Below are 22,925 nucleotides of genomic sequence, written 5' to 3'. Positions count from 1 at the left end.
ATCGGGGGGGCGATTCCTAGGTTCCCGATATTGCCGATATTTCGGGAAAGTGCTTTTACCAGAGTGATACCTGCTGGACCCCGGTACCGGCGTCCATAGCCGACTGTCAGCGGTCTTGTAATGACAACCAATTACTAGTAGATCGGATTTGTTTTCTGCTACCTATGTTTGGTAAAAAAAATAAAAAAAAAAAAAAAAAACGATCGCCGCCATTACTCGTTAAAAAAACAAAAATGACAGAAATCTTTCCCTTAGTTAGTAAACGCAATAAATTTTGCGCAAACCAATAAAAATACGCTTATTGTGATTTTTTTTTTTTTTTTTACCAAAATCACAATAAGCGTATTTTTATTGGTTTGCGCAAAATTTATTGCGTTTACTAACTAAGGGAAAGATTTGTCATTTTTGTTTTTTTAACGAGTAATGGCGGCGATCGTTTTTTTTTTTTTTTTTGGCGGGCCTGCGACATTGCGGCGGACAGATCGGACCTTTGACTGACATTTTTGACACTTTTGGGGGGGACCAGTGACATTACTACAGTAATAAGTGCTAAAAATATGCACTGTTACTGTATTAATGACACTGGCAGGGAAGGGGTTAACCCAGGGGCAAAGGATTAAGTGTGAGCCTAGGGGGTGTTTTCTAACTGAGGGGGACTGAGACCTGTGATCCTAAATAGGAGGAACACAGGCTCTCCCGTGTTGATTCCAGAGAGAACAACGGTCTGCTGTTCTCTCTTCACGGGGAGCGATCGAGGGTGTCCGGCAAGAATCGCAGCCACCGTCCCCGCGCCCCAGCTTACCCGCTGACAAGTGGGTGCGGGCCTCTGATGGCATGCACAGGAAATGGCCTGGGGGCCGGATTTGTCCCCCAGACCTTGTGTTTGACACATGTGCCGTAAGATATTAAAGCGTTACTAAACCCAGGAGCCTGCATTCATGATATCTGGTCTCCCACAGTACACTGAATATGGAAATGTAATAGTTTTAGTAAATATAAACAGCTAAATACCTTTTCTCAGAAGCAGTATATAGCAGTCTTGTGACTTCTATCAGTGTCTGGTTAAAGCTTGTAGGAGGACTTTTCATTCTCCTCCAATTGTCCTATGAGGCTGCATGACACCCTGACCCTCTGTCTGGACAGTGCTAATTGGCCCTGTGTCCCATCAATGCAGCCTCACCAGTGCCCCATCAATGCAGCGTGATCAGTGCATGGGGATTAGAGAGCCGCCGGATTACACAGAGCAGCGATCTCCAGGTTAGCCGGCGGGCCGCTGTCATACAACGTTCCGCCTCCTATGATAGATGTCACCAGTGTGATGTCTATCATAGGAGTCGGTCCAGGAGGCGGGACTTCTTATGACAGCGGCTGCTGTGTAAGTGTGAGGCCCCTGCTCAGTGTAATCTGGCGGCGCTCAACCCTCCTTCCCCTCCGAGGCAGCCGAATAGGCCCAGCGGGACCCATGGTAGAGCCGGCCCTGGATGCCCCTCCTCCGCCCCAGCTTGCGGTGCACCTGCCCAGAATTAGCCCTGAAAAGTGGGGACAGTCTTGGTCCGAGGATGTCTGGTCAAAAAAAAAAATCTCCTTTGTGGAGAAAAAATTGGCAACAAACATCCGATGGGGGTTCTAACCGTTCCACACTCCACTAATGAAAAGTGCCTCTGTTGCTGTCTGTGTCCCCTCTGGAGAGATTTCTAATCACTTCCTGTCCTGGTGACACAACAGGAAGTGTAGGGTTGCTTTGATCATCCATTTGATATGCTTTGGAGAGCACTGAGAATTCAGAGACAGTTGCAGTTGACCTCCTGTTCTGCATTTCACCTACTGCCATCTTCATTTGCATTCCTACAGACTTGTATGGGGAGAGAAGCTATTCTAACAGGAACAAAAGTCCACCAATAGTGATTCTTAACCAATTCTGGACTGGAAGATTTTCCCCCTTAATGACCAGGCCATATTTTGTGATTCGGCACTGCGTTACTTTAACGGACAATTGCGCTGTCATACGACGATGTACTCAAATAGAATTGATGTCCTTTTTTCCCCACTAATAGAACTTTCTTTTGGTGGTATTTGATCACCCCTCGATTTTTTTTTTTTGCGGTATAAACAGAAAAAGAGTGACAATTTAGAAAGAAAAAAAATAAATAAATAAAATAATAATATATAAATATATATAATTATTTTTTTCTCCGCTTTCTGCTATATAAAACATTCCAAAAAAAAAAAAAAATAAAATAAAAAAATTTAACATTTTAGGCCAATTTGTTTTCTGCTACATTTTTTTTTTTTTTTTAACCAAAAAGCGCATTTTAAATTGGTTTGCACAAAACTTATTGCGTAATGTAAATTTTTAATCTTTTTTTTTTTTTTACTAGTAATGGCGGCGATCTGTGATTTTTAGCGGGACTGCGACATTGCGGCGGACAGATCGGAGCCCTAACTGACATTTTTGTGGGGACAAGTGACATTACTACAGTAATCAGTGCTAAAAATATGCACTGTTACTATAATAATGACACCAGCAGGGAAGGGGTTAACAGTGTGGGTGAGCAAGGGGTTAAATGTGTACCTAGGGGTGTGTTTCTAACTGTGGGGGGGGGGGGGGGGACTTGTGAAATGATCATAGAGACCTGTGTTCCTATAAAGAAGGATCACAGGCGCTCTGTGATCATTCCAGAGAGAAGAACGGTCGGCTGTGTTTACAACAGCTGACCGTTCTCTCTCAGCGGGGAGCGATCCCAGGTGTCAGGCGGCAATCGGAGCCTCCTGCCCACTGCATCGGAGTCCCCGCTGCCGAGTGGGGGGCGGGAGATTTCTCTGCTGACATCCGCTGCCCCATAGAGGTGCATGGAGCATCCAATCCGGTCCGCCTGAAAAACTGACAGGCGGATCGGATCGCCCGTGTGAAAGGGGCCTAACAGTGTAAATTTGCTGTCCCCTCAAAATAACTCAACACACAGCCATTAATGTCTAAACCACTGGCAACAAAAGTGAGTACACCCCTAAGTGAAAATGTCCATATTGGGCCCAATTTGGAAATCTTGCAAATGTATTAAAAAAAAAAAAATACTTTATAAATGAGACATGGTGGCTAGAACCCCTGGAAGGGGTTAACAATATGAAGAGAAGAATTACCCTTTGCAGGGCTGAGCTCTACTGGAAGTGGAAATAAGGGCCACTAGGAGGTTCCTTTCATTGGGCCGAATAATAAAGAGAATATTTCATAGACCTCCGCACAGAGCAGCAGACCAGGGAATGAAGGGGGGGGGGGGGGTTCTGTGTAATTTATACAATGTCCACAGAGTGAAGCTTGCAATCCTGTTAAACACTTCCCAGAAAGAAAAAAAGAAGGTCACCCGTTTTTCCCATTGACTAGCCGGGCTGGAGGAGAAGGAATCAGCAACAGAAAGGCAATTGGAATAAGCAGACCAATTATTCTGCTGCTCTGATTTTGACCATCAACTTTGTAAGTAGGGATCGACCAATTATCGGCAAAGCCAATATATCGAGGGCCGATCTGCACTTTCCTGATATATTGGAATCGGCCCCTGAGGTTACCGATATTTCAGGAAAGTGCTGTACCGGCTGTAGCAGCTAGAGGCATCACCCCGGTACCGGTGTCAATAGCCGACGGTCGGTTGTCTTGTAATGACAACCAATGCGGCTGAGAAGCCACTCAGCTGTCATTACAAGGAGCAGGAGGGGACGCCCCCCCCCCCCCTTCCGCGGCTCACCCGGGTCTCTCGTCCCACTGGGAGACCCGGGCAACCAGCCTGCACGGCCACCGAAGACCCGATCAAAGCCACATTTGGCTCTAATCGGGTCTCCATGTAAAAACCCGGAAGTGGTGTCATGACATCACTTCCGGGTACTCTGTGCCAGATTCAAAAAATGTCAGCATTCAAAACAGCCAAACTTGGCGTTTTGAATGCTTTTAAGTGCAGAGGAGGGGTTTGGGGTCTTTTAGACCCCCAGATCCCTCCACAAGAGTACCTGTCAAGTGAAAAAAAAAAAAATTTTTTTTTTTAAATGTATGAAAATATCGGCCCATATCGACCGATACGCTTTGACCAAAATGTCGGTATTGGCAATGAAAAAAACAATATAAGTCAGTCAATCACTACTTTGGAAGGCCTGGTTCACACCTATACAGGTTGCGGTTGATGGGTTTTCCTGGTTCATTTTGCAGGTTTTTTTTTCCCCCACACATTTTGAGTGCATTTTTGATGCTTTTTATTTGGGAGGTGTCTGTTGTCTTGCGGGAGAAATCAGCAAAGTTTTTATATTAAACACGTTTTGTTTTTTTATCTATTGAAGTCAATGGAACAAAAAAACGCAACTTGCTGTGGGGGGGAAAAAAAAAAAAAAAAAAAACCTTAGTTACTTACCGGTGACGGTATTTCTAAGAGCCTTTCAGGACAGCACCTGGAGAGAGCGCAGCTCCACCCAATCCACAGGAAACACTGCAAATAAAAACTCCTCCTCTTCCACCATGCCTCAGTCATATAGTAGCCTCCGACATGCTGGAAAACATAAACTACCACAGGTTAAACATTTACAAATTATATTATAAACAAAACCAAGGGGGGGTAGCTGCTGCTGTCCTGAAAGGCTCTTAGAAATACCGTCACCGGTAAGTAACTAAGGTTTTCTCAGATCGCCTTTCAGGACAGCACCTGGAGAGGATAAGCGAGTAACTTACACTTAGGGTGGGACCACTGCCTGCAGAACTTTTCTGCCGAAGGCTTGATCCTGAGCTGACAACAAGTCCAACCTGTAATGTCTAATAAAGGTTGAATAGCTGGACCAGGTAGCTGCCTTGCAGATTTGATCAGGCGAAGCACCGGCCCTTTCAGCCCATGAGGTTGCCACAGACCTTGTAGAATGCGCCAAGATGCCTTCTGGAGGTTCTTCTCCTTGAGCTACATAAGCCTGTTCAATTGCCCATCTGAGCCATTTGCCTAAAGTGCTCTTTGATGCTTTTTCTCCTATACGGGACCCTGAGAAGATGACAAATAATGCATTTGTCTTTCTAAATTCCTTAGTTACCAGGAGGAACTGAAGTAAGCATCTCCTCACATCCAAGGTATGAAAGGATTCTTCCCGAGTATTACTAGGAGTTGAGGAGAAAGTTGGTAAGACAATTTCTTGTGATCTATGAAAAGATGAAGCAATCTTTGGAAGAAAGGCTGGGTCCGTTCTTAGGACTACTCGATCTGCAAAAATTGTCAAAAAAGGGTCTGAAATTGAGAGGGCCTGGATCTCACTGATCCTCCTGGCCGAGGTTATTGCTATCAAAAAGATAGTCTTCAAAATTAAATTCTTCAGGGAAGCCTCTTTTAAAGGTTCAAAAGGAAACTTAGTCAAACCTTGTAACACAATGGTCAAATCCCATTTGGGAAATACTTTAAGGGCTATTGGCCTGTTGCGGGCTAATGCCTTGAAAAAACGAATGATTAGAGTCTCTTGGGACAAGGTCTTTTCGAAAAAAACTGAAAGAGCCGCTACTTGCGTCTTTAAAGTACTTGCTGCTAGTCCTTTCTCCATTCCCTCATGGAGGAACTCAAGCACTGAAATTAAATTTTTTAATTCAAAATTTTTGCTGGAACACCAAAAGTTGTATTTTCTCCAGACTTTCAAGTAAATATCCCTAGTCACCTTCTTCCTGCTGGAGAGAAGGGTGGAGATAACTTTTTCTGACAGGCCTCTGGCTCTCAAGATGTCTTCTTCAGTAACCACGCTGTCAGTTGTAAGCGGTCCAGTTCTGGGTACACTAGGTTCCCCTGTGTCAAAAGATCTCTCCTGTACGGAAGCTTCCAGGGAGGTTCTGAGGCAAGATTCAGCAGGAGGGCGAACCAAGGTCTCTTTGGCCAGTAAGGTGTAATCAGAATCAAGTTGGTCTTTTCTTCCCTGAACTTCTTGAGAACCAACGGAATCAGTTGGAATGGAAGGAACGCGTAAGACAAACGGAAGTCCCATGGATGGGCTAGGGCATCCAAGCCCCAGTCCTGATCCTCCCTGTGTAGGGAAAAGAATCTTTGGACTTTGGTGTTCTGTTGACAAGCGAACAAATCTATTTGGGGAAGACCCCAGACTTCCACGATCTGCATGAATACTTCTTGATTCAGACTCCATTCTGATTCCAACACCTTTTTCCTGCTCAGCAGATCTGCTAGAAGGTTTTGTGACCCCTTCAGATGCACCGCTGTCAGAGAGGCTAGATTTTTCTCCGCCCAGGAGAGTAGCTGTATTGCCAGATCTGATAGCTGTCTGCTTCTTGTGCCTCCTTGCTTTGACACGTAGGCCACTGCTGTCATGTTGTCCGACAGAACTTGCACATGATGGCCCCTGACTGTCTGTTGAAAGGACCAAAGACCCAAAAGGATGGCTTTCAACTCCCGCCAGTTGGATGATTTCCTGGACTCTGCTTTGGACCATGTCCCTTGCATCGTCCGGCCTTCCAGGTGGGCTCCCCAACCCCACGAACTGGCATCCGTCGTCAGACGTTTGTTCGTCTGGAAAGTCCATTGCAGACCTTCTTCCAGATTTCTGGAATTCCTCCACCACCACAGAGATCTCTTTGCTTTCGTGGAGATTCTGATGGATTTCTCCAGATGTTCCGGGTATGACCAACTCTGCAGAACGTCTCTCTGGAGAAGACGGGAATGCAGTCTTGCCCACTGTACTGCAGGGATAGCGGCTGTGAGTAAGCCCAAAGCTGCCATGGCCGACCTGACAGTAACCTGATGATTGGTTTGTAATCGAGCAACTGCGTTCTGAGTCTTCTCGATCTTTTCTTGAGGTAGAAACACCTTCTGGAGGACCGAATCTATTCTGTATCCCAGAAATTTTATCTGCTGAGATGGAATCAAGCTGGATTTCTCCAAATTCATGAGCCACCCCAGACTCTCTAGGTGGTCCTGAGTCTCCTGAAGGTGTACCAACGCCTGGCTCTTGGACTCTGCAAAAATTAGCAGATCGTCTAGGTAAGGGACAATTGAAATACCCCTCAGCCTTAATGGCTCTAGGGCATCCGCCATTACCTTGGTAAACACCCTTGGAGAAGATGAGAGGCCAAAGGGGAGGGCCCTGAACTGCAGATGCCAGACCGATTCCCCGAGATTGACCGCCAGCCTTAGGAATTTCTGGCACTCCTGATTTATTGGGATGTGCAGGTAAGCGTCCCTCAGATCCAAGGAAGCCATGAAACAGTTTGGGGACAACAGTTTGGTCACTGAATAAATGGTGTCCATCCTGAAGTGCTTGTACCGAATTGATCTGTTTAGGATTTTCAAATTTAGGATCATTCGGTACTTGCCTGAGGGTTTTTTCACTAGAAAGATCTGAGAATAAAACCCACGGCCTTGTTGCCCCTCGGGGACTTGGATAATCACTTCCTGTTGAATCAGCTCTTGTAAAAGAGACATCATTGAGGAAGCCTCTTCCGGATCCCTTGGAAGGGGAGTAACATGGAATCTGCTTGGAGGTGTCTCCGAAAACTCCAGTTTGTATCCTTGAGCCACTATATTCTTCACAAAGGGGCTTGCGGATACGTCTTCCCAACGTGGGAGGAACCATAACAGCCTTCCTCCCACTGGAAGACTGTTGTCACTTGCTTTTATTGGCCTGGTCAGGTGGTCTAAAGAGGACTCCACCTTTCCCTTTGCCTTTATGGGAGGTCCATCTTGATCTCTGATCTTGTTCACGACCTCTGTTGGTTTGTTGAACAGAACGAAATCTCTTTTTAGGAGGAGATTTCTTTTTTGATGGAAAGGCTTTCTTCTTATCCGCCGTTCTGTCAAGAATTGCTTCCAATTCAGGCCCGAAAAGCAAGTCACCGGCAAAAGGTAAACCACAGAGTTTCACCTTAGAAGCTGAATCACCTGTCCAGGTTTTCAACCAGACCGCCCTCCTGGCAGAGTTGACGAGGGCTGCTGACCTGGCAGACATTTTGATAGACTCAGCAGAAGCATCGGCCATATATTTTACTGCCTTTAGGAGCAGCGGAAATGAATCCAGGAGATCTTTCCTTGCTGTTCCAGCCTCCACATGCCCTTTAAGTTGTTCGAGCCAGCACTCAAGATTTCTGGCTACCACCGTGGAGGCCATGGCCGGCTTAAGGCTGGACGTAGAGGAATCCCAAGCCTTTTTAAGGAGAGAATCTGCCCTTTTATCCATGGCGTCTTTCAGAACACCCATGTCCTCGAACGCCAAATCCTTGCGGCGAGACACCTGAGAAAAAGCAGCATCCACTCTGGGCTTCTTGTTCCATAGGTGCGCCGTATCCTCTTCAAACGGAAATCTCCTTCTTAGGGATTTAGAGAAAAAAGGGGCCCTCTCTGGGTCCTTCCACTCTTTTTCAATAGATTCCGTAAGGACTTTATGAACAGGAAAAACCCTGCGCTTTGTCTGTTCAAGGCCCTGGTACATTCTGTCATGAAGTGAAACTTGCACCTTTTCTTCTGCGATTTCCAACATGGTGTAAATCGCTTTCAGCAACTCATCAACCTCTTCCAAGGATAATTTGTATCTGGAAGAACTAGCCACCTCTTCCTTCTCTTCCTCCTCTGAATCCCTGATGGAACAGAGAGCACTCTCCCCCTCATCTTCTGAATCGCTTGCCACTGCAGACTTAGAAGTAGACGGCTGGGAAGATGTACCACCCGTTTGTTGGGAATCTGATAGAACTTGTGGCGTCCTGGATAATAGGGAACGAACTGAGGACAAGGTGTCTGTGAGTTCTTTAAATGAAGATATGAATTCATTATTCTGCTGACTAGACTCTTCCTTCACAAGGTCAGCAATACATGCTTTACAAAGTGGCTTCACCCAGGAATCTCTGAGTGGATTCTTGCATGAAGGGCATTTCCTTGATGCTGGGGCTCTTGTCTTCACTGTGGCTTTAACCTAGTAAAGAAAAAGCCATCATGAAAGCCCAATAACCACTATAAAAGAAAACCACCACCTAGTGATTTCTTGCAAGGGAGAAAATCGTGACCCACACCAAAAAGGATCAGAAGAAAAGACTCCCAGATGCATATATATCCTGTTAGACTGGGAACAGTTACTCAGTCTACAGGGCAGGCTCCAAAGGAGGAAGGAAGAAACCCCACAATAAAAGCTCACACAGTAAAGAAAAAAGAGGCACCACTGCACCTCTCCTACCTGAGCTTGGCCGGCGCTGGCGGTGCCTGCTTCCACCGTCGCTGCAGACTTTTCCTCCATGTTGTTGAAAAGCGCAGCTTGCTGGCAGATCTCTCCATTTAAATACCGCTTCCCGCGTCCTCCTCTGTGGACCGGAAGCGCCGACCTCGTGACCTGCCTCTGACCCCTGCGTGTATTGCGGTTGAAGCAAACGCCGCCACGCCCCCACCGGAAGTCCCGTCCACCGGAAGTGACGCCGCGCGTCCCCGGGATCAGAGTCCGAAAGTGCGGGAGATTCGAATGCCAAAAGCGGCTCCCCGCCCGCCGACCGGCCGAAGCGCGGACCTCTGACGCCCGGACCGGATCCTCCGATGGGTTTCAGCTCCCCTGAGCGAACGAGGTGAGAGGCTCCGGAGCATACCCCCTTTGACACTCCAGGGAGGGGAGCTGGGATGGTCTCCATGCTGAAACAGCAAACAAAAACTGGGCAACAAATCCTTCTCTCCCCCTGGAGAGAGTGCAGCCCTTCCACATAGCTCCTGCAATGCTTCCACCATGGCGGAGGAAACACAAATGACTGAGGCATGGTGGAAGAGGAGGAGTTTTTATTTGCAGTGTTTCCTGTGGATTGGGTGGAGCTGCGCTCTCTCCAGGTGCTGTCCTGAAAGGCGATCTGAGAAAAAAAGGGTTGCTGTCCCTTTCCAAAAAAGGTACCGATGAAAAAACGCAGAGATGTGTAGTGACCCGTAGGAAATCATGTTATTTGGACTGTTGTTAGTTTCTGCAAAACTGAAAACGCACCAGGTGTGAACCAGGCCTAAGCTGGCCATAGACAACATTTCTAACAAAAATTCTTAGGAAACGCCGTATGAACAGTCGCCGTATGACACAAGTCCCGGTTCACATATATGCGATGACAGACATTGAATGTGATTCGCAGCGCACTGCTCTGAAAATCACATGCAATGTCTGTGCGATGCGAATTCAGCCACACAGATTGTATACAGATTGTATGGCTGAATTTGCATCGTATTCGCACACAGCAAGCATAGGACACTTTTTTGGGCCCGCAGCAGAATTGGTTTGCATGGGTGTTCACATCTAGGTGATACCATTCCATACTGCGATATGCAAACTGATCTGGGGGTGTCATTAACTTTGTATTGACACCCCCAGCGATTTGCATATGGCAGTGTACACTGCCTGTGAGTTGAGGGCGACACGGGAACCCGCAGTGGATTCGCAGGGTTCCCGCATCGCATATGTGTGAACCGGCACTAAAAGGTTGATCAAAAATTTTTGTTTGCTTTTAACATTTGATTTTCGAATGAAAACCACACACAATGTTAGAAATGCAGTCAAAAAACAAACATCGATTTGACCCCAGTAATAAACAGGAAAAAAAAAAAAAAAAAAAATAGGACTTTTTTTTTTTCCCCTACGAAATAATGTTCAAAATTCTACCCATCTATGGATGGCTGTAGGCCGGCCATGCATGGAGTGAATTTCTGTCCTGCAACCACAGGTTGCAGGAAAGAAATTTGCTTGATTCCTCCATCAACACAGACAGTGTTGATGTTGAAATCCCTCCTGCCAGGCCACCTCCTGCTCCCGGGAAGAAAACAGTGATAATCGCAAGAGAATCTAACAGGCTTGTTGAACCCCAAGCTGATTGATCGATCAACCTGGTGCATTCAGCCCGCCCATTAATGGTCCGAATCTCAGGCGGTTCAACAGGAATTCAAACTGTGTATGGCTGGCCTAAGGCTTTAAAGACATTTTTAATGGTCTGGAGTTGGAGAATGGTTTGGTCAGCCAGTTGAATATTTCTCAACTTGTACAAATTCCCTGCAAGACGATCTCAAGCCTTCATTTGAAGAGCGAAAGGAACAGAGGTAAGGTATATGTGCCTGCAGGCACTGATGGCAAAGTATCACATCATCATTAGTACTTGGATGGGTAAATACGACCCCCCCCCCCCCCAAACATTCTTGGGGTAGTAAATTACCATAAAACAAATCTAGAAAAAAAAAAAAACACACACAACTAATTTATTGGGCAGCACAGTGGCTAAGTGGTTAGCACTCGGGTTGTGGGTCATATCCCAATCACAGTACTACCTGCCTTGAGTTTGCATGTTCTCCCAATAGGTAATTGGCTCCTCTCTAAATTGGCCCTAGTATGTATATGAATGCAAGTTAGGGACCTTAACCCTCATTTCCACTGAGCGGTACAGTTCAGTAGGGTTCGGAACGGTACACCTTGATCAGGCTTGCGTTTCAGTACCCTTACATGATAGGCGTGGTGTAGCCAGAAAGTAGTGATCAACATCACTTGATAGGCGTGGTGAAAGGCGTGGTGTATACCGGAAAGTAGTGATCGACGTCACTTGATAGGCGTGGTGATAGGCGTGGTGTAGCCAGAAAGTAGTAATCGACGTCACTTGATAGGCGTGGCGATAGGCGTGGTGTATGCCGGAAAGTAGTGATCGACGTCACTTGATAGGCGTGGTGATAGGCGTGGTGTAGCCAGAAGTAGTGATCGACGTCACTTGATAAGCGTGGCTATAGGCGTGGTGTATGCCGGAAAGTAGTGATCGACTTCACTTGATAGGCGTGGCGATAGGCGTGGTGTATGCCGGAAAGTAGTGATCGACGACACTTGATAGGCGTGGCGATAGGCGTGGTGTATGCCGGAAAGTAGAGACTTCTCGCGCAAAAAAGAAAGCTACACATTGAACAACAATGGAGGAAGTAATGCAGATTTTGTTCTTGCTTCTTGGCATGTGGCGGAAGAGACGATTCTCTGTCAACCAATCAACTATCTGCAGAGTGTAGATCCACCCTGTTGGTACGGTACGATTGTGCTTGGTACCCCAACAAAAAGGGTCCCAAAAAAGTGGTACGATACGGTTTGGAAATTAGGGTACCATTCACAACTTTGGCAAAAATTGCATACCGTACCAAACCGCACCGCTCAGTGGAAACGAGGCATTCGATTGTAAGCTCCTTGAGGGCAGGGACTGATGTGAATGTATAATATATATGTAAAGCGCTGTGTACATTGATGGCGCTGTACAAGTACCTGAAATAAAAATAACTGTCCATTGACGGCTCATAAGTTTTGAGCTACACAGGGCATTTTTGCCCAACACTATCAAACGCATAAACAAGGCACTTTGACTTATGTCCTATTGCTTTAGTTACACGGTGTTGGTTAGCAGTGAGAAAAAGGAGAAGGACATGCTGTGTTTTTATGTAGCACAGAATGTTGTGACACCATACACCGCATTGCAGCATGCTGTGGTGCATGGAAATTAATGAAATGTAATTTAGTGATATTTCACTATTCCCTTCCTGCCACTCTTTACCGGACCCTAAAGGGATCATAAAGGAAAGAAAAAAAAACTAACCCAACACACCATGTAATACTTACCTGCTCTGTGCAACGGTTTTACACAGAGCAGCCCGATACTCTTCTTTTTGGGTCCCCCCCCCCGGCAGTCTTGGCCACTCCCCCCCCCCCCCCCCCAGTTGAGTACCCCAATAACAAGCCTCTTGTCCAACGACACACAGAGCTTGGCTAGGCACCGACCTCCGCTCTGTCCTCATTGGCTATGATTGACAGCAGCAGGAGCCAATGGTTCCTGCTGTTGTGTGAGCCAATGAGGAGAGAGAGAGACCTGGGAGAGCCGGTGCTCTCAGGCACATCTCTGGATCTAGATGGGGCTCATGTAAGCATTGGGGGGGGGGGGGGGATGCACCCAGAAGGTTTTTTACCTTAATGTTAAAAAAATAAAATAAAAAAAACTTCCACCTTTAGAACCACTGTAAGGGAGGGTAGGACATCCCAGTTATGTGATCACTGTGATTGGCTGTCACAGTGGTCACATGACTGGGAGCCTGTCCTGGTGGCTCCAGATCATAACTAGAGGAGAGCTGTCTGTGAACACACACTCAGATATAACCCTTAGCCATCATGGAAGCTTATATGCAGCATCTTGGCATTAAAGCCCAACTCTGGGAAACTTGAAAATAATCGATTTCAGTGCTGCAAGGGTTAATGGCTCGTTTAGATCTAGAGGACTTGTTATAAAAAAAATACATACTTACCCGATCTCGCTCACTGTGAGACCAGTCCCGGCCCATAGAAACTTCTCCTGAAGAGCGAATGTTCTAAGCCAATGATGGTGAACCTTGGCACCCCAGATGTTTTGGAACTACCTTTCCCATGATGCTCAACCACACTGCAGAGTGCATGAGCATCATGGGAAAGGTAGTTCTGAAACATCTGAGGTGCCAAGGTTCACCATCACTGTTCTAAGGTCTTGACGGTCATCATGACCTATGTGGGGTCCCGAGCAGAAGTACATGGTGAGAGGGTACAGAGGGTAAATGTTGCTGAGAGACAATCCACCACTGGAGCAAGAGGGGAGCAGAGAATCAGGAAAGTTAAAGTGCTTCTTTCTAACTCTACTGCAAGGGATACTTAAAAAATTTCTAGGGTTGGGTTTTAAGGAAAAAAAAAAAAAAAACTGTGCACAGTTTTGTAGCAATGCAATTTATTGCCCCAAAGCATTACAGTGCATAACCCGCTGATGTCAATGGGCCCTTAAAGATAAAATAAAAAAAAATAAAAAAGCAACGTTGACTGCAAATCTCATTTTCAATCCAGAGCCGTCCTCTGCAGCTAAACCTTTCCAACACTAGATGTCCTCAGACTTATGGGTAGAATGATGGCAGGTGTCATTCAACCCACTTCCTCTGACTCAAGACTGTCACCTGACCTGGGCTCAGCGGATTACTGCACTGCAGCTGGCGAAGAAGAGGAAAGACTCCCAACGTCATTAGACCGACCATGACACCCTTGGCAAAAAAAAAAAAATACAACTTGTTTTTTTGTTTTTGTGGGGGAAATAGAGATTTAAAACTTCTGCTTTTAAAGTTTGGATTTTCATCATCTGAAACACAACTGCCAGTGTTTCTGAAGTTAAAAAAGGACTTTTCTTCAGCTTAGACAAAACAGAACTTCAGGCCACTTTATAATGAAAGATCGCTACAGGACTATAAAAAAAAAAAAAAAAAAAAATCAAATAAAAAAAAAGGAAAAAATCTCAAGACAGACCGCCAAATACTCACTGGGTACAGTGCAAAAAAATATAAAGTGACTCAGTGTGCAAAAGTGCAAATGAACGACAAAAGTGCTTACTAGCAATAATAAAGTGACGATGTGCTATAATCGATCACATAAACCATTAGGATAAAAGATGTGTATAAAAAGTTAATTGATTATCCAAAGAAACTTTACTTTTTATACACATCTTTTATCTTAATGGTTTATGTGATCGATTTAGCACATCGTCACTTTATTATTGCTAGTAAGCACTTTATGTATTCATTTGCACCAGTATTTGCACACGGAGTCACTTTATATTTTTTGCACTGTACCCAGTGAGTATACACTGGCATTTGATGGTATATCATTTAATTAAGCGCTGTACCCTATTATTTATCAATATATTTTTTACTTTGTGGAGGTAAGCACAGTCGGTATAGCTGCTGTATCGCACTTTATATTTATTTATAGTTTGCGCTGATTTATCACCTTTCTCACATACCGCCAAATACACCTACAATTACTATGCTAAGAAGTTTGAAAAACATTTAAATCTGCTCAGGCAGTATTGTGATCCAGGTTCGGCACACACACACACACACACACACACACACACACACACATACATATATATATATATAACAGAGGTGGGTGATATAATACTTTCCTCCATTGCAGTTGAGGGATCCACTTCAGTCACTGGCCTCCCCCCAGGATGCTAACTGGACAGCATCACTCTACTGTCTCCTCTTGTCAGCAAGCTCCCAGTGTTGGCTCTGGGTCTTCAATAATGGCCAGAAAAGAGGAATCCAGCATCATTGTCTTGGGACAGGACAGATGTGGCCAAGCAAATTGCATACCCCGGCAGACATTTAAATAAGGGACATGCTGATTAACCCTTCTGCTGCCACCACTGACAAACATCAGCAGCAGCACATGCACAAACATTGTTCCAGCTGTCGGTTTTCTTGTAGAAGGGATTCTTCCAAGTCTGTGCTACATACCACCCACCTCCCATGTACAGTGGGGGAAAATAATTATTTGATCCCCTGGAGATTTTGTAAGTTTGCCCACTTACAAATAAACGGAGGGTCTATAATTGTTATCATAGGTGTATTTTAATTGATAAAGACAGAATATCAACTAAAAATTAATAAAAACACCACAATACAAATGTTATAAATGGAGTTGCAGTTCAGTGAGTAAAATAAGTATTTGATCCCCTACCAACCAACAATAATTCTGGCTCCCACAGACTGGCTACAGTATGTACTCATGTGCTACACAGATTAGTCCTGTCAATTTATGAAGGTGCTCCTAAAGACAACTCGCTATGTGTAAGAAATACACCTGTCCACAGAATCTCTTTCCTCCATTCACACCTCATCATCATGGGCAACACCAAATAGGTGTCAAAGGACATCAGAGACAAGGTTGTTGACCTGCAGAAGGCTGGACTGGGCCACCATCAGCAAGAAGCTTAGTGAGAAGAAGACAACTGTTTGAGCGATTATTCACAAATGGAGAAAATACAAAACCATCAATAACCCTCAGTCTGGAGCTCCATGCAAGACTTGGCCTCATGCGGTAAGGATGATCATGGGAAAAGTGAGGGATCAGCCAAGAATTACACAGGAGGAACTTGTGAATGATCTCAAGGCAGTTGGGACCACAGTCACCAAACAAACCATTGGCAGCACAATACGCCAACATGGATGGAAACCCTGCAGCACCCGCAAGGTCCCCCTCATCAAGAAAGCACATATACAGGCATGTCTGAAGTTTGCCAATGAACATCTAAATAAGTCAGAGAAAGATTGGGAGAAAGTGTTGTGGTCAGATGAGACCAAAATTGAGCTCTTTGGCATTAACTCGACTCGCCGTGTTTGGAGGAATAAAAATGCTGACTATGACCCCAAGAACACCATCCCTAGAGTTAAACACAGAGGTGCAAACACAATGCTTTGGGGCGGTTTCTCTTCTAAAGGTACAGGCCAACTTTGCGGCATTAAGGGGACAATGGATGGGGTCATGTATTGTAAAATCTTAGAGGAGAACCTGAAGATGGGTCGTGGATGGGTCTTCCAGCATGACAATGACCCAAAACATACCACCAACGTAATCACTTTTGTTGCCAGCGGTTTAGACATTAATGGCTGTGTGCTGAGTTATTTTGAGGCGACAGCAAATTTACACTGTAAGAGTCGGTTCACACTGGGGCGACACGACTCCTTACTACTTCGGGGGCGACTTGTGCATTCCCATGCACCACGACTTCGGAGCGACTTGCAGGGACTTCACATAATGGAAGTCTATGCAAGTCGCTCCGAGGTCCCCCGAAGTAGTACAGGACCCTTTTTCTAAGTCGGAGCGACTTGTGTCACTCCTATTAGAACCGGTCCTGTAGCATCAACCACATATTTGACAAATCCAAAAAAATTTTATTAAATTGTTAAAACAGTTTAAAAGAGAAAAAATTCCTCATCTTAACAAATACAACATGTTCATAGTAGTCTCAATCAACAGCGAGACGACTCTTATACAAGCTGTACACTCACTACTTTACATTGTAGCAAAGTATCACTTCTTCAGTGTTGTCACATGAAAAGATAATAAAATATTCACAAAAAAATGTTAGGGGTGTACTCACTTTTGTGAGATACCGTGTAATATATGCGATGAATAAGCTGCAGCAAGCATGTATTCATTAAGTGAATACATGCAAAATATATAGAAAGCGTACATAAACAGACAAAGTCTTTACAGATTAAAGTCCACCACAAAAGCAGTCAAATGCAGAATTCCACCTATAGGATATCCGTGTCCCCATTAATGATGAAACATGCATAGGGGGGGTTATGGATACCACCACATGTCCCCTCCCCTGGTATAAATCATTTGCTTACCAGAGCACGTGTCACCATAGAGAAGTCAAAAAGCTCTTGTATAGAAGAAATTCCATCACTGGAAACCGAGAAATCCCTTAGGCATCAGTACAGCCCTTACCAAAAGTTTTGAGAATGACACACACACACATATATACATATATATATACATATATATATATATATATATATATATATATACATACATACATACACATACATATATATATTTCTGCACCTCCTGGTAGGAGGCGAGCGTTGCTTCTCTTGTAATTAGTCAGAGTAGAAGATGATCAGAAGAAGACATCCAATGGATGTCCGCCGGCACCCGCTGATCATTAAGGAGAGGCACAGGATGGAGCTCTGTCTATGTAAACAAGGCAGAACTCTGTTTTGTCAGCAGGGATGTGATGGATTTTCTGTCCCTGTAAAGCAGGGAATAAAATCCATCACTTTCCCTAGTGAAAGCAGCACATATAGTACACACAAAAACACTGGCTAGTCACACAGTTAACCCTTTGATCGCCCCTGATGTTTAACCCCTTCCCTGCCAGTGTCATTAGTACAGTGACAGTGCATATTTTTAGCACTGATCTAACACTTAGGCATTTTTCCATTTTAATGGCCAGAAAAAAATTAATATTCTGGCCAATGAAATTAATAAGGCCCAATGCGTTAAAAAAAATAAATAAATAAAAACACGGTTTAGGAGCATTTTTGCAGCCGCTTTTCTCCTGGGGTTTTAGAAGAGCCCCAGTGTGCATGAAGCCTGATTAGTAGAGTATTGTGCCTCATTAGCCACCGAGAGGAACTTCACTCTCCCAATCAGCATTGATTATTTTTAATCCTCATGCTGCTAGCATTACTAAATAGACAGGAAAGTATATTCTATTTGCTTGTTTTAAACTATTTTTTCTACATTTATTTCAGTTTCTTGCTGGTTTTTGCATAGACAAATGAGGTCATACATCCCAGAAGCCTTCAGGAGGGTTTTTTTTTTCAGCTAAGCACACTCTCCTGCATGCATGCTTGAGTTAAGGGCAGATGGATTCCAGGAAGTAAATACTACATGAATCATTTGGCCTTACTCAAGATGGCCACAGCCAGAAATGTTAAGGGGTTGTTTTTCAAAGTGATTTCTGAACAAAATAAAGCATGGAAACATGGATGGATGAGGGCATTTGCTTTAAATATAAAAACTGAATTAAATAGTTTTTGGTTTGTGGTGCTTAGATCCACTTTATTGCGGAAAGTATACACATGTAGATTTTTCAGACTGAACGGAAAAAAAAAAAAAAAAAAACACAAACAGATTCCTTCTTCTACGCTATACAGCATGGATGGATGGATCTGCTGCTGCAGCTGGCATACAACTGAATGCAGATGCTGTTCAACAGACAATTTATCACTCGACTCCTTTGATTTTTTTCAGTCGAAGGTTGTCAGGCAGAGTGATGCCAACAGAGCCATCCACATAGGGTGTCTTGGACGATTCTTCGGGAGCTCGATCAGTGAATGGGCAGCATATACGCTTTACGCTTATTATACACTATAGTGCCAAAAGTATTGGGACGCCTGCCTTTACACACATGAACTTTAATGGCATCACAGTCTTAGTCCCCTTTCACAATGTCCGCTCCGTCGGCAGACTCTGTTTTTCTCAGCGGGGGATTGATCCGCCAATCCCCCTCTGAGCAGGCGGATGTGTGTGTGCAGAAACGGAGCTGTCAGTTCCCCGCTGTCCTCTATGGGGGAATCGGATGAGAGCGGACTGCCTGTCCATTATCATCCGATCCAAATCGCCAGACGGATGAAAAATAGGGTTTCCATCCGTCCGGATTTGACGGACAGGATTGGATCGGATGTCAGCGGACATGTCTCCGCTGACATCCGCTGCCCCATAGAGATGCAAGGGGCTTCCGTTCAGATCCGCCTAAAAAACTGACAGGCGGATCTGAATGGTCCGCATGTGTGAAAGGGGCCTTAGTCTGTAGGGTTCAATACTGAGTTGGCCCACCTTTTGCATCCATAACAGCATCAACTCTTCTGGGAAGGCTGTCCACAAGGTTTAGGAGTGTGTCTATGGGAATGTTTGACCATTCTTCCAGAAGCACATTTGTGAGGTCAGGCACTGATGTTGGATGAGAAGGCCAGAATTGGACCTTGCTTTGTGCACTGGTCCAAATCATTTGATGGAGGGGGGATTATGATGTGGGGTTGCTTTTCAGGGGTTAGGCTTGACCCCTTAGTTCCAGTGAAGGGTGTCAGAATACCAAGACATTTTGGACAATTTCATGCTCCCAACTTTGTGGGAACAGTTTGGGGATGGCCCCTTCCTGTTCCAACATGACTGCACACCAGTGCACAAAGCAAGGTCCACAGAGACATGGATGAGCAAGTTTGGGGTGGAGGAACTTGACTGGCCTGCACAGAGTCCTGACCTCAACCAGATGGATTTGATCGGAGACTGTGAGCTAGGCCTTCTCATCCAACATCAGTGCCTGACTGGAGAAAATTGAATTGTATTGTAGCTGTACGGTCTCCTTTTATATTGTAAAGCTCTGCGCAAACTGTTGGCGCTATATAAATCCGGTTTAACAATAATAAACCCTGGAAATCAATTGTTGGATTGGGGAGATTATGGGGTTGACCTGATGAAGTTCTCCAACTCTATGAACCCCTCCCTCCCCCCCTCCTCCTAATACTGCCGACACACGTTTCAACCTGATTGTTCGATTCCACAAGGTTTTCATAGAATCTATGAAAAATTGTTGGGTCTGGATGGAAAATCCAATTGTAGAAAAGTAGATAATGCAATATGATTGCCAAGTGTATGGAGCATGAAATGATCTTCTGATTGAGCTTTTACTCCATTGATAAGAAGATTGTATATAAAAACATTTTGTGTATGGCCACTATTGGATCAGTTTCCAAATCTGATTGTTTCATTTTGATCCTACATCAATCGGATAATTAAAAGTGAAGAGTGTACGTCCACCATAACTATGATCAATCTCAATGGACTCTAATGGTGGACATACACGCTTCAATGAATGATAGATTTCCTCTCTGATCGCTCTCTCCTGACAGGAATAAATACCCGGCATCCACACACACGGGGAAGGGGATATTGATCGATAGTTAAAACAGGATAATAACTTGCAAACTTAGGTTATCAATCGCACCTCTGTGTCCACCAACGAATGTTACAATGTGATGAAAATACATTCGTATTCATGAACAAAGTATCTCATTGTTGCAAATCAGTGGAAAACAGTCAATAAATTTCTGCCTTGGCCAATTGATATACTTTGATCAAAATCTATTCTTGGCCACCATTAAAAGGATCGATTAAATTCGGGGTGTACACCAGCAGACGATCAATGAGTTACTTTGTGTATTGCATGGCTTTGCACAAAGAAGGAAAAGTTTAACGTGAATTTATTGAGTTGGGAGTGGGCAGACCTTGCAATGTGTAGGATCTACGTTAGGGGGGGCATAGACCTTGCAAAGTGTACGATCTATGATGGGGGGGCACAGACCTTGCAACGTGTAGGCTCTACGATGGGAGGGGGGCACAGACCTTGCAATGTGTAGGTTCTACGATGGGGGGGGGGGCACAGACCTTGCAATGTGTAGACGATCAATGAGTTACTTTGTGTATTGCATGGCTATGCACAAGGAAGGGAAAGTTAAATGTCAATCTTTTCAGTTGGGAGTGGGCAGAGCTTGTAATGTGTAGCATCAACGATATGGTGGGGGGCACAGACCTTGCAATATGTAGGATCTCAGATGGGGGGGGGGGGTGGCACAGACCTTGCAATGTGTAGGATCTACGATGGGGGGGCACAGACTTTGCAATGCATAGTATATAGTATCTCTAAGGGGGGGCACAGACCTTGCAATGCGCACGATCTACGATGGGGGGCACAGAGCTTGCAATGTTTGGGATCTACGATGGGGGAGGCACAAAGCTTGCAATGTGTGGGATCTGTGAAGTGGGGGCACAGAGCTTGTAGTGTGTAGGATCTATGGTGGGGGGCACAGATGTTGCAGTGTGAAGGATCTATGGTGGGGGGCACAGAGCTTGCAATGTGTAGGATCTATGACAGGGGGGCTCAGAGCTTGCAATGTGTAGGATCTACGATGGGGGGCACAGAGCTTGCAATGTGTAGGATCTACGATGGGGGGGCACAGAGCTTGCAATGTATAGGATCTACGATGGGGGGGGCACAGAGCTTGCAATGTATAGGATCTACGATGGGGGGGGCGACAGACTTTGCATTGTGTAGGACCGAACATGGAGAAGGGGGGCACAGACCTTGCAATGTGTAGGATCTAAGATGGGGGAGGCACAGACCTTGCAATATGTAGGATACACGATGGAGGGGGCACAGACCTTTGGACAGACCTTGCAATTTGTAGGATTTACGATTGAATTGGGGGGGGGGGGGGAAATCTTGCAATTCATAGGATCTAAGCTCTAGCTAGCAGGGCTCTCTGATTCCTACTGTATTGTAACTATACGGTCTGCCCTCACGTTGTAAAGCGCTTTACAAACGGTCGGCGCTATACGCATCCTGTATATTAATAATCTAGGATGGCTGGGGGGGGGGGGGGGGGCACAAACCTTGCAATGTGTAGGATCTACAATGAGGGGGGGGGGGCACAAACCTTGTAATGTATAGGTCTAGCATGGAAAGGGACACAGACCTAGCAATGTGCAGGATCTACAATGGGGGGGTTGTGGGGGGGGGGGCACAATCCTTGCAATTTGTAGGGTCTAGGATCTACAATGGGGGGGGGGGGGTCACAATCCTTGCAATGTGTAGGATCTACAATGGGGGGGGGCACACACCTTGGGTCTACCATACACAAAGTCCTCTCCAGGGTCTCTCCATTAACCCTCAATGCTCAGTAGAGGGGAGTAAAGTGTGCAGAGCCACTTACCTGAGCTGAGGCTGCTCTGGAAGTAGAAGATGACCAGGATGAAGGAGCCCAGGCAAGTAGCCAGCACCATGACCTTGTTCTTCCTCATGCTGTGCAGGGGGCCAGCCCTGGGTGATCATTGCCCATGGAGTGTGTGCTGAGAGCCCAGCCAACTCACTATCAGCTCTCCCTGCACAGCCAGGGGACCCACACAGGACTGTACCACCCACCCCCACCCCTCCTGAGAGGGGAGGACAAACCTCCAACGTCACTCAGCAACACCCAATTCATCCCCCACTTCCAACAAGACTGATCTTCAGCCCATTCCACAGCAATAGGTAAACTCCAGCTATAGAAGTTATTGTAGAGGAGCCCCCCCTGCTGGCTGATCCCCCCCCCCCCCCCTGATTGCAGCATGGAACAATCCAGCTTCTTCTTTTTATGTCCTTCAGAAAAGTTCTGAAACATTGTATCATCTGTAAAGTTTACATTGTTTACTGATCTCTTGTGGAAGTGTAAATATTGACAAACAGACATTATACAATGACCATGGATCTAAACAAAGAGGTTGGATCTGCGCAGTATGGCTGATGACACATGGGTGGGTTTTTTTTTTTTGCAGCGATTACCCCCCACCCCCCTCATTTTTTATTTTTTTTACAGTTTTACAGCAATTTGTTGCTAAGAAAGTCGCCATCGGGGACATTTTTAAAGTGATCTGTCACTCAGCGATTACCATGTATTAACCACTTGAAGACCAGGATTTTTCTAGCACTTTTTTTTTTCAGTTTAAATCAGTATTTTTTGCTATAAAATTACTTACAACCCTCAAACATTATACATTTTTTA

At 45.2% G+C, this 22,925-nt stretch overlaps 1 protein-coding gene across 1 annotated transcript in view; it reads right to left on the bottom strand.

Annotated features, from left to right (window-relative positions):
• The window catches only part of CHST13 (carbohydrate sulfotransferase 13), a 75,952-nt gene extending 53,567 nt beyond the window's left edge, over positions 1–22,385 (bottom strand). Inside the window, exon 1 of the mRNA XM_082264869.1 lies at positions 22,098–22,385. Within this exon, the coding sequence (XP_082120995.1) occupies positions 22,098–22,185 (88 nt within the window). The 5' untranslated portion in view covers positions 22,186–22,385. The remainder of the gene's footprint in view (positions 1–22,097) is intronic.
• Positions 22,386–22,925: the final 540 nt, after the last annotated feature.

Source organism: Pelophylax lessonae (assembly GCF_965119305.1).
Source record: "Pelophylax lessonae genome assembly, chromosome: 8".
Taxonomy (NCBI): domain Eukaryota; kingdom Metazoa; phylum Chordata; class Amphibia; order Anura; family Ranidae; genus Pelophylax; species Pelophylax lessonae.
The sequence above is the reverse complement of the archived record's forward strand: the minus strand, read 5'-3'. Positions and strand labels throughout refer to the sequence as shown.